Consider the following 12,766-nt stretch of genomic DNA (forward strand, 5'->3'; position numbering starts at 1 on the left):
ATTTCGTTTTGGCATTTATCCCAACGGCATCTTAAATCACAGACTGTGACAGAGACGCTTATGCGACAAGCGGCCATTATTTTTTCCCATAGAGAAAGTGCTTTGATCTGGAAATCTATAACGTTATGGGCAACGGTTCTGCTATGGGTTACGTCAGACTTCCAAAGCCTATGGATTAAGTACTCAATCCGAAATAAATCGCATTCTTATCGTGAGATGCACTACAAAAAATCACAATGCAACGATATGAGTCTCAAGTGAAGCACATGGTATTAATGGACCGTAGTGCTGAGCGACTGACCTTCATTTCAGTGTTTTTCTGGTGCTTAAATTATTAATTGACCGAAGTCCGTTTCGATATTTGAATTTTATAAATTTGATGTATAACTTCAGTTTCTCAGCTAATTTTAGTTGTAGTTTTTAAAAGTCAGCTCCTCAACCCGGTTAGAACAGAAATAAGCATTGGTATAACTACAATAACCATGATCCTTTGCACCTACAGATGAGAACGTAAGTTTTAAACAAGTTTTGAACACGGAACCCAGTATTCATGACACGAACGATATTGGACCTGTACCAAAGAGGTATACAGTACATAGTCTACTGCATGGCTGTAGGCCTACCAAACAACATATACATGACATAACAGCACGGCTAACAAATTGGTTGTTTTTAATAAGCAGAATGTCTTGTCCTCGAAATTGGTGTGATGATTTTGTCAACGTTGCTAGTTACCTTGGTAACGTTGCGTAGGGAACACTGAAAACAGTAGGTTGGTAGCGTTTTATCGTGATGGCTGGCTCGTTGCTGCCTGCCAAAGAGAAAATCGCTTTACTTCCACGGCCAATCGTTGCCTTTATCATAATGGAGATAAATTATGAAGTCAACAATTAAAAAAATTAAATATACACACCTGAAATTCATATATATTTTTGATGACCAAATTGATACTTTATGCAAGTGATTTGCTGTCATATGCAGACACAACATTGGAACCTTTGAAATAGCCTAGATATAAAGTTGTAAAGCTCTTTTCAAGAAAGTTAAAGTTTTTCACATTTCAATAAAAATTGTTTCATGGCACAGTCAATAATAATAATAATAATAATAATAATAATAATAAAAAACAAATCAATGTGATTATATGTGATTATATTCCAAAACCGAATCAAAATCCAACTCAACTGAAAAAAACATGAATCACTCAGGACTAATGGTTGGCAGGCACAGCTGATGTGGGTAATCATTTACTGAATCCAAAGAAATGGTCAAAGCTCCACACAATTACTCGTATTATATCAAAGTGAAATATCCCTTTTAAAGAAAACCCGAAAAAAATGAGTTTCCAGGACCTGCAGCGCTTGGGTAACTAACTAACTAAACTAAACAAAGAACACGAAAACAACCGCTATCATTGCATCGTGTTGCATTCATTTCACATGAGCGTTTATTTCTGTCTTCTGTTCCCCTGGTGTGTGCTCAGTGCCGACACTCCGGGATATAAGAAGGAATGCACAAGCTTTCCTCACCACAGTCTTTCCCAACTGATCTATCACCAAGTTCAAGGCGATCTACTAAGAATAAATATTGACAGACGATGGTTTTCTATAAACAGAAAACAATTTCTTCCATATGAAAGATAGATACTGACAACGTATTTGGTCTACGTAAGTTTGCCTAGTTATTGGTAAGTAATAGCACACCTCAATTTATTCCCTCATTTATTTATTTCAAAGAGCTATTTTCTGCTTAGCTTGAAGTGCATAGCAATAATTCTAATTGAGAAATAAATTTAAAAATTACTGTACTGTGTTATAAAACCAGTGATTTTGTGATAAAAAAAACTGTGACATGACCTATGAAACCTTTGCCTTTTTAGAGAGAAAATGTGAAATATTTCATATTTCATGTACAGAAAGTGTATTCATCATAAAGCCCCCAGTGGTTTCATTTTTCTGAGTACATCTACGACTGTCAGCTTTATTTTCACAAAAAGATGGAATGATTGTGTAGCATGACTGCTATGTGTTTCGCATGACCATGCAGAGACTAATGAAATGTGTTTCACACAGATTAATTGGCTGAGTGACTTTTGTTATTTGTTATTTGTTTGCGACAGATACAATATATTAATACAACAATGTACAGAAATTCTATCATTCTGAGCTTGGCTAGTTTCTGTTGCTCAATATTTTATATGCCACCCATTGTTAACATGTTTGAGGGTCAACCTATTTATTTTTTATTTTTAGGTCCTCAAAGACTGTTTTCTCTGAAGGTGAGAAACAGTGAATATCAAACAAACCTGCGATGAGCCCCCTGAATTCAATTTTCTTTAGAAACGGCACTGTCGTACATCCTGACTATTTTTTCATAAGTGGTTTTGCCGGTATTCCCTACATAACATACTACTATGTCTTCACATGCTTTGTGTACGCTGTGACTGTACTGGGAAACACTTTTGTCATGTTTATGATTTACACTGACCACTGTCTTCACAGTCCAAAATACATAGCAGTTTTTAATTTGGCTCTGTGTGACTTGTGTGGAAGTACAGCATGCATTCCTCAGTTTATTGACACCTTACTGTTTAAATCACAGTTAATCTCTTTTGAGGCCTGCTTGACTAATCTGTATTTTGTTTTCTTTTTTATTGCTCTACAATCTTTCACTCTCACCGTCCTGTCCTATGACAGATGCGTTGCTATCTGCTTTCCACTGAGATACAATGAGATTGTGACTAGTAAACTAGTATTGGTCATCATAGCCATATTATGGATTTTTGCAGGAATGGCCATTTTCATAGGTGTGATTTTTATCAACACACTGTCTTTCTGCAAATCCAATGTGATACACAGTTATTTCTGTGATCATGGACCCACATTTCGTTTGGCATGCAATGATAACACTCCAAGTATGGTGATTAATTGGTCACATCCTCTTGTGATTCTCTGGTTTCCAGTACTTTTTATCACAGGTACATACATTTGTATAGGCAGAGCATTAATGAGAATTGCGGCAGCCTCAGAGCGCCTCAAAGCCATGAAAACCTGCACCTCTCATTTAATCTTGGTGAGCGTGTTTTATCTTCCTATCTGTATCACTGAAGCAATGGGCCCCTCCATGCACCACAACACCAGAATTATTAACATGTCTCTGACGACCATCTTGCCACCTGTGCTGAATCCAATCATTTACACACTGAAGACAGAAGAATTCAGAGAATCCATTAAAAAGCTGTACAGAAGAAAGAAGATACACGTCACTGTAAGAAATAAATAAATAAATGTTACACCGCAGATGATTGACTGGCAAGTTTAACCGTGTTAATTTTTCAAAAACGTTCACTTAACTGTAACTGTAAGAGCAATTATCAAATGGTAAACATGTTGTCCCCCACCCCTATGCACTGCCACCACCTGCATGGGGGACAAGTGCGTGATGCCCGATGTTGGTAATAGCTATGAAGCGAAGCTTTTAAAGGCTAAACGGCAGACTAACTTGAAGTAGTTAGCTAAAATTGCCCCAACACTAATCCAGTGTGATTTACAACACAACAATGTACAATCCAACTAGTTCTGGATAGGGCATCTAATCCATTTGCCAATGAAATTGTCCAATTTCGCCAGATTAATATGAGCAATATAGTAGCTTACTAATAACATTCCCAGACTCATTCTGGTGTGTTAGGAAGCTAGGAGTAGCCTAATGTTAAAACACAGGACGAGTACAAAATAGGTGGAAATTGCCCTCTGGGGGGAAAAGTGGAAAGGGTTATTTGGATCGGGGTGACCAGTCGTACAATCAGGGACAGGTCCATACTGATGTCAGTGCAGACTTTTGCTGCTGCATCCAAACAGCAGGCGGAATGTGTGCCCAATGTATCTGTGCTAACTTTATTATTTTTACACATTTACCAGTACAGTGTTTCAAGCTCGTACATACAGCGTACAAACACAAAGCTGAAATAGTAACAGTTACATATGCCACAGCAACGGATTTGAGAGTGAGGTTCAAAACACATACAACACATAAATATTACGAAATAGTTTGTAAACATAGACTGTAGAATAGTGGACAGCAATTTTACATACTGTGTCTATGTTCAAACTGCAATTTTATACCATGCCATCAACATTGGGACCAGCCTAAAGCAGCCAGCGATTTTTAGTAAATATAAAAAAAAACAAACATATTAGGACCTCTATAGCACCACCATGTTGCAGGCTTGGGCTAAGCTGGCAATGCAAATATTAAGTTTCACGACTTTGGGTCAAATGGCTGTGTAATTATGAACATTTTTTGTGGTAAGCCACGCCCACGGCAAATTCAATTCATTTCAATTGACTCATTCCACATGAGAAGGGGGGGGGGGGGGGGGCAATTTTATGACTGTAAGGCAAACAGGGTATGGGGAATAGGCTCTTTCATTTCAAAGTATTTTCAGATCCACTATAGCACCAGCATGTGGTCAATCCATGCCATACTTTGAATAGAACAAGATTTCAAAGACCCAAACAAGCCAACCACATTTGTTAATTCAAGGACATGCTAGTTCACAGTTATTTGAAGTGAAAGGGGACAAGATTTATTTTTAAAGAAATCTCATAAAAACAAAAGGGTTCCAGAATGTGCAATGATCAGCCTCCTAATCCAGTAAATAAGTAAGTAAATGAATAAATACAAACATAGGATCATGAAATGAACTGGTATCATTACGTCATGTTGCATTAATTATACATGAGCATTTCTTCTGCTTCTGTTCCCTTGGTGAAATGCTCAAAACGGTGGGCTATAAGAACGACAGTGACCACTTCCACTCACCAAAGTCTGTTCCAAATGATCGATTATCAAGTTCTAGGACATACATCGACTAAAAGAGAAAAATTGAAAGACATTGTTTTCCGAACAATATAAAGCATTTTTTTTCATATTTCATATATATATATATATTTATTGACAACATCTGGTCTGTTTAAGTTTGCGTGAAGTAATTGGTGAGTATTAATCACACCTCAATTTATTCCTTCAAAAAGCTGCAATTTTCTGCAAAGCTTAAAATGTATAGGAATGAAATCTAGAATGTAGAATTAAATTTAAAAAAGAAACTTTATTGCAGAAAAAATTAGCCTGATATATATTTCAAACCTTTCCCTTTTTAGATTTCTGAGGGCAAAATGTCAAAAATTTCAGTGTACATACAATTTATTGATAGTGTTCATCATTAAGCTCCCTTTGGTTTCATCTCTCTGAGTACATCTACTGTCAGGTTGATTTCACAATTAAACTATCAGCTGTTTCTATTGAAACTGAAAGGTACATTGATGCAGAAGTAATACAAACAGATGAAATGAGTGTGTTCTGCAGGACCATGCAGAGATTCATGAAATGTTTTTCAGTCACAGATTAATGGGCTCAGGGAAGGCTTGGCATTCTGGATTTTGTGTTTTTGTTTGAGACACAGTTGATCTATTATACAACAATGTAAAAAAAAAAAAAGAAATCTGACATTTCATTTCTGTTGCTCAGTACATGCTAACTTTGTCAGGTCTGAGGAATGAATGACTGAAGGTTAACCTTTTTTATTTTCAGTTAAGAACTAGTTTGTCAGAAGTTGAGAAACAGTGAAGACAAAAGAAATCTGCGATGAGTCTCCTGAACTCAACCTCCTTCAGAGACGCCCCTATTGTGCATCCTGACTTTTTTTACATTGATGGTTTTGCCGGTATTCCCCACATAGAATACTACTATATCTTCACATGCTTTGTATATGTTCTGACTCTACTGGGAAACATTTTCGTCATGTTCATGATTTACACTGACCAATGTCTTCACAGTCCAAAATACATTGCTGTTTTTAATTTGGCTCTGTGCGATTTGTGTGGAAGCACTGCATTCATTCCTCCGTTGATTGACACCTTCCTGTTTAAATCACATTTAATCTCCTTCGAGGCCTGCTTGACTAATATGTATTTTGTTTTTTTGTTTATCTCTCTACAATCTTTCACTCTCGCTGTTTTGTCCTACGATAGATGTGTTGCTATCTGCTTTCCACTGAGATACAATGAGATTGTGACTAATAAATCAATATTGGTGATCACAGCCGTATTATGGATTTTTGCAGGGATGGCTATTCTCATTACTGCGATTTTTATCAGCAAACTGTCCTTCTGCAGATCCAATGTGATAAACAGTTATTTCTGTGATCACGGACCCATATACCGTTTGGCCTGCAATGACAACACTCCAAGTTCCGTGATTAATTGGACACATCCTATTATGATTCTCTGGGTTCCATTACTTTTTATCATCGGCACATACATTTGTATAGGCAGGGCATTGTTAAAAATCGCAGCCTCAGAGCGCCTCAAAGCCATGAAAACCTGCACCTCCCATTTGATCTTGGTGAGCATATTTTATCTTCCTATAAGTATCACCGAAGCAATGGGCACCGCTTTGCATCAGAACACCAGGATTATTAACTTGTCTCTGGCGACCGCCTTGCCCCCTGTGCTGAATCCAATAATTTATACACTGAAGACAGAAGAATTCAGAGAATCCATTAAAAAGCTGTACAGAAGATACAAGATACACCTCACTGTAAGCAATACATGAATAAATGTTTCAATCACAAATGGCTGACTGACAAGTTTAACTATATACCATGTGAACTGTAAGATACATTTTCAAATTGACCTTCAGTGACCTCTTCATTAGGTATTTATTAGACTTATTTGTCATCTGCTGCTATAAGCCATTCACAGAGAACTGCTGCTCACTCAACCTTTGTTTTTTGCACCATGCTCTGTAAACTCTAGAGACTGCTGTGCATGAAAGGCCCAGAAGATCAGCAGTTTCTGCCCGTCGAGTCACTTAGGTCACCTTTCTTCCCAATGCTGATGTTTGATCTGAACAACAGCTGAACCTCATGACTGTATATTTTATGCATTGAGTCGCTGCTTAGATATTTGCATTAACAAGCTGGTGTACAGGTCTACTTAATAAAGTGATCACTGAGTGTATTCAAATGAATGGGAATGCAATGATAGATATACAAAACAAGCAGACTTGGACTGCAGTGGCTTTTAAAAAAAAAGAAGTAAAATATGAGAAATGTGTTTGAAGGACTCTTTCTGAAAGGATTTTACAAGTCTTAAATTACTATGGGTGTGAATAGTAAGAATACACTTTTGACCGCATTGCACCCTGAGTGTATTAACTCCACAGGCTTGTGGTCCTGAGTTATGTTTCTGTCTTTTTTTTTCTTTTCTTTTTTTTCAGCACAAGCTTTCCAGTTTTCACCTAAGAAACCAAATGAAATCTCAGGGAGTTTTTCCTTGCCACTGTGGCCCTTGGCTTGCTCTGAGGAGGTCTCAGGCCTGGGGTCTATGTAAAGCTGCTTTGCGACAATCTTGTGCTGCTAAAAGCTTCATACAAATAAACTTGAACTGAATTGCAGTTGAATTGGTGGACACAGCTTGAGAAAGTTTGGGTATGTCGTCAAATTAACTGCCCAATCTGACCATATATCGGAGAGAATAAGTTCTGGATGTTGTAATGAATCAGCCTTTTTTAATCAGGAGCGCAAAACAAAATGTGTCTTCATTTAACACTGGCTTTTCCACTTCACCAAGCTTAAGCATTTTGATTACATATTTTGCAAGCAAACAACACTTGATATACACAAACAAATATAATGATTAATGTATCATAGTTCTATTATACTTATAACTGATATGAGATTTGGGTAACTTTAGAAAAAGAGTTTGGTGGGAGTCAGATGCAAGGGAAATAGATAATTAGTAAAGAATGTGGGTTGGATTTAGGGATGGGAGCATTTTTTAAATATAGTAACAAATAACAAAAGAGGATTATGTAATACATTCACTAGGTGGCAGAAATGCACAAAACATACAGCAGTTTGCCTACTGCCATAAAAATGAAAGATGTGTCGAAAGCTGATTGGTGCCTTGCACTTGGCGTGTGAGTGTAAGTGTGTGTGTGTGTGTGAATAATGCAGTCTATTTACCATCCAACATTTAGTTAGTGTAGTACATGTCTAGTTCAGATGTATTTAAAGTGTACTTAGTAAATGTATACCTAAATAAAATCCCAAACTAAGGACACAAAACCAACCATTATCATTGCATCATGTTGCATTCATTTCACATGAGCTTTTCTTGGTGTAATGGTGTCGTTTCAAATGTTCTCTTGGGGGTAATGCTCTGTGTCAAAACCTTTCCCAATAGAAAAAGAGATATTCTATGCGAGAGACAGATATATTTGGTCTGTGGAAGTTATTCGTAAGTATTAGGCACACCTTCATTCGGTAGCTCGGCAGTTCGGTAACTTTGCCCCTTGTATTCCTTGTATATACAGCCCTCATATTCTCTTTTTGCTTAGTTGCTCCCAGCGCTGCCTTCCTCACCACCCGAGAGCCCTGCCTGCCACTGCTGGAGTGGTTTGATGGTGATGCTTGAGGATGCAAGGGATTCCGTACACAGTGTAATCTGGATTTTTTGATCTCCAACCATCCTGTTTCCCCACTGAGCAATCCAAGATGGCACACATCGTCACCCTCCTCTAATTTATGATGCCATCTCCTGGGCCTCGGCCGTGTTGGAGCAGCGATCTCCTTTCTGTTCCAGTTGGTCCCGGTTCATTCAGGAGCTCCAGAAGATGTTCGAGGAGCCTGGGGCTTCTCAGGAGGCATGATGCCATTTCCTGTCAAACAAAAAAGTCCCTCGCACTGTCAGGGACTATACAATCGGTTTCCTGGGGGGCAGGATGCTTTTTTTGCCAAGGCTTGTCTGACAACTTAAATGATGAGCTCGCTACCAAGAACATTCCTTCTGAACTGGCTCAGCTCATCGCTATGGCCTTGGCATCATCATTGGAACCCATGCAGCTTGACTGTTCCCGACTTCCTCCCACTGATACCGCTTTCAGACAGACGCAGTTCTGGTCTGACTAGGAGCTGGGTGGCTTTCTCTGTCAGGAGATGACGGATACGGCATATATTGTAGAGGAAGAACCCGTAGGTTCTGGCAGCGGAGGATACATGTGGAGTGAGGGTGAGTCACCGCAAGATTCTTGGTCGTATGGGAGGAGGATACTACAAAGTCCTCAACAATCAGTGAGAGGTCGATTGTCGGATAAGACTTAGCAGGGATGTAGAGAAGCTTGGTCTTGGCATGGTTAAGCTTCAGGTGGTGGGAAGTCATCCACGTAGAGATATCACCTAAGCAGGCAGAGACAGGGCGGTAGTTGTTCAGAACAGAGGGGTCGAGGGAGGGAGGTGTTGATTCGAGGTAAGAGGGAAAGGAGAATGTCATTAGAGATGGATTGTAGAAGGGGAGAGGGGATGGGGTCAAGAGGACAGGTGGTTGGGCGGTGGGATGTGAGGAGTTTCAAAGTGTCGGAGTCAGAGAGGGGAGAAAAGGAGGATAGGGAGTTGGGGAAGGTAGAAGGGTCAGCAGGGGGAGAGGGTGGGGAGAAGGAATTGCGAACGGCATCTGCCTTCTTTTCAAAGAATAAGACAAAGTCATCAGGTGTGAGGGAGGTGGGGGGGACCATTACATATTTTGTCCCCCTCTCCAACCTTCCCTTTGAAACCACTAAACGAATTGTCCCTCGCGCCTTGCACATTCAGGGTCTCCCCGACGACATAGTCTCTGACAGAGGTCCTCAGGTCATCTCCTCATGTCCTGATTCTGGAAGGCTTTCTGTGGCTTCAGTGAGCCCATCATGTGGGTACCATCCCCAGTCCAGTTTGGTTTCCAGCCACCTCTTGGGGGGAGGGGGGGGGGGGGGTGTTCTGTTCTGTGTCTTGTTTTCCCTGATTATTTTATTGGGCTTTTGGTTTTCCTTCTCCTCGTTTATTCTCCATCATTTCTTGGTAGTTCTTTGCTTGGTCCTTGGTTATGACTTCACTAAGTACTTTAGTTACATCACCTGCATCTTGTGAGTTCTGTTACTTTGCCTCTAGTGTTCCTTGTATATTTATCCCTCTTGTTCTCTCGTTCTTGTGTTTAGTGTGTGTTTCACACCAGCTCGGGTTGCCACTTGTATCTAGCCCTGTTTTGCTTTGTGGTAATAACTATGGGCCAACATTGACTGATTGTCTGGCAGCCAGATAGTTGCCGGTTCGATCCTGCCCTGGAGCAAGACACCTAACCCCCAATTGTTCCTGAGCTGGTTGATGTCTTGCATGCCCGCCAATAGGTGTTGGTTTATAAGAATGTGTGTGTGTGTGTGTGTGTGTGTGTGTGACTGGGTTTCAACCAGTGTTTATGCAACAATTAAAATACAAGTGTGTGCCTTCTTGCAAACCTTCCGTTCTACCAGTTTGTTTTAAGAAAAGTGCCATAAATTGCTAAATAGAATTATTGTTAATAAATAAATAAATACAAATCCCAAACAAGGAGCACAAAATCAGTCATCAAACTTGCATAATCATGTATTAATTTCACAAGAGCATTTAATTTGTGTGTCTTGTTGCCATGGTGGAATGCTCTGTGTCAGCACTCGAGGATATAAGAGCAACAGTGAACACTTTGACCCTCCACAATCTTTCACGACTGACCTATCATCAAGTTCATGGACGTACAACGAATGAAAGAGAAATATTTAAAGACATTGGTTTACTAAAGACTTCTATTTGAGAGATAGATTGACAACATATCTGGTCTGTGCAAGTTTGCCGAAAGTTATTGGTAAGTATTAGGCACAACTTTAATGTATTCCTTACCTTGTTTATGTCAAAGAGGCAAAATGTTCTGCTTAGCTTGAAGTGCATAGCAATTATTCTGAATGAAAACCAAATCTAAAATATTCTCACTGTTTCAAGAAAGGTGTTTTCATAAAAGCATCTTTAAGAAGGACAAAACAACCAAATATATTTCATCCAAAAACCTCAACCTGACTTAGTACCTTTCAAACATTTCCTCTCGAGATTTGTAAGAGAAAGTGTGAAATATGTCTGTGCATATTCACTATATTGATTTTGCTCATTATTAGGCTCTTTGGTTTGAGTGCATCTGCAATTTTAATTTGTTATTTGTTTGTAAACTGCTAGCCTTACAAAAGCAATACAAAAACAGGAGTATGTGATGAGTAATGAGTGTGTAACATGATTACTATTTTTTCTTCAGGGCCATCCATGCAGAGACCTTTTGAGTGTCAAACATTTCACCAGGTAAAACTGATTTGGACATCCAATTATTGTACAGAATATAATTTACCAAAATGAATGAATGAAAAAATAACAAATGTGAATGTTTTATTAATTAAAAGGGGCACTTTGGGGTAAAGGTAGCAGATGCTCAGGCATCCTTGCACATGCCTGGTGTTATATGATGACAAACTAGAATTCATGAAAAAAATGTTCAGGTTAGAGACTAATGGGTTGAGTGATGCCTGGGGATTCTGTCTTGTTTTTCAGGTTTCAGGCATAAGGACACACAAACTTCAACTAACATGCGATTTACAATAATTAAATACGAAATCTGAGTTTGTGTAGTTTCGTAGCTCCACACACCTGTTTGAATTCCCAAGTGAACTTATTTTTTCAGGTCCTAAAGGACTGGTTGTTCATGGGGTGAGAAATCACAAAGAGCAAACAAACCTGCAATGAGCCCCCTGAATTCAACCATCCTTACAAACGGTGCTATTGTGCATCCTGACTTCTTTTACATTAGTGGTTTTGCTGGTATTCCCCACACAAAATACTACTATATCTTCTTATGCTTTGTCTACATTGTGACTGTACTGGGAAACACCTTCATCATGTTTATGATTTACACTGATCACTGTCTCCACAGTCCAAAATATATTGCAGTTTTTAATTTGGCTCTGTGCGACTTGTGTGGAAGCACGGCACTCATTCCTCAGATGATTGACACCTTCCTGTTTAAATCACATTTAATCTCCTTTGAGGCCTGCTTGACTAATATTCTTTTTGTCTTTTGGATTATCTCTATGCAATCTCTTACTCTCACTATCCTGTCCTATGATAGATTTATTGCTATATGCTTTCCACTGAGATACAATGAGATTGTGACAATTAAATCAATATTGGTGATCACAGCCATATTATGGATTTTTTCAGGAATGGCCACTCTCATAGCTGTGATTTTTATCAACAGACTGTCATTCTGCAAATCCACGGAGATAGACAGCTATTTCTGTGATCATGGACCCATTTGGCGTTTGGCATGCAATGACAACACACCAAGTTCTGTGATTCATTGGACACACCCTATTATGATTCTCTGGTTTCCAGTACTTTTTATTTCTGGCACATACATTTGTATAGCCAGAGCATTATTAAAAATTGCAGAAGCCTCAGAGCGCCTCAAAGCTATGAAAACCTGCACCTCTCATTTGATCTTGGTGAGTGTGTTTTACCTTCCGATTTGTTTCACATATGCACTGGGCTCCACCATTCACCAGAACACCAGGATCATTAATATGTCAATGTCAACTGTCTTGCCACCTATGCTGAATCCAATTATTTACTCACTGAAGACAGAAGAATTCACAGAATCCATTAAGAAGCTGTACAGAAGAAACCGGATACACATCACTGGAAGGAAAAAAATTAATAAATGATTTATTCACAATTGATTGACCTGCAAGTTGTGTTTTTTCATATTTTAATCTCTATAACAAGACCACCATGTTGCTGCCTCATGCTCAGATTTTAATGCTAGAGTGTTCATCCTACTAGCAATGCAAATACCAAGTTTAAGTGAAATGGTTTTGG

The 12,766-nt window shown here is 38.9% G+C and overlaps 3 protein-coding genes across 3 annotated transcripts; all 3 read left to right on the top strand.

Moving 5' to 3' along the window:
* The first annotated feature begins 2,310 nt into the window (after positions 1–2,310).
* LOC133133398 (olfactory receptor 1F1-like) lies at positions 2,311–3,282 on the top strand. The gene has a single exon (XM_061249496.1). It carries the CDS (start codon positions 2,311–2,313, stop codon positions 3,280–3,282), a length of 972 nt encoding a protein of 323 aa, XP_061105480.1.
* A 2,364-nt stretch (positions 3,283–5,646) lies between these two features.
* Positions 5,647–6,615, top strand: LOC133133399 (olfactory receptor 1F1-like). The gene has a single exon (XM_061249497.1). It carries the CDS (start codon positions 5,647–5,649, stop codon positions 6,613–6,615), a length of 969 nt encoding a protein of 322 aa, XP_061105481.1.
* Positions 6,616–11,631: 5,016 nt separating this feature from the next.
* On the top strand, positions 11,632–12,612 carry LOC133133400 (olfactory receptor 1F1-like). The gene has a single exon (XM_061249498.1). The coding sequence runs from the start codon at positions 11,632–11,634 to the stop codon at positions 12,610–12,612; it is 981 nt and encodes a 326-aa protein (XP_061105482.1).
* Positions 12,613–12,766: the final 154 nt, after the last annotated feature.

Source organism: Conger conger, chromosome 7, assembly GCF_963514075.1.
Source record: "Conger conger chromosome 7, fConCon1.1, whole genome shotgun sequence".
Taxonomy (NCBI): Eukaryota; Metazoa; Chordata; class Actinopteri; order Anguilliformes; family Congridae; genus Conger; species Conger conger.

Coding starts and splice junctions, on each gene's coding strand:
- LOC133133399 (XM_061249497.1), top strand. CDS start 5,647: ATGAGTCTCCTGAACTCAACCTCCTTCAGAGACGCCCCTATTGTGCAT.
- LOC133133398 (XM_061249496.1), top strand. CDS start 2,311: ATGAGCCCCCTGAATTCAATTTTCTTTAGAAACGGCACTGTCGTACAT.
- LOC133133400 (XM_061249498.1), top strand. CDS start 11,632: ATGAGCCCCCTGAATTCAACCATCCTTACAAACGGTGCTATTGTGCAT.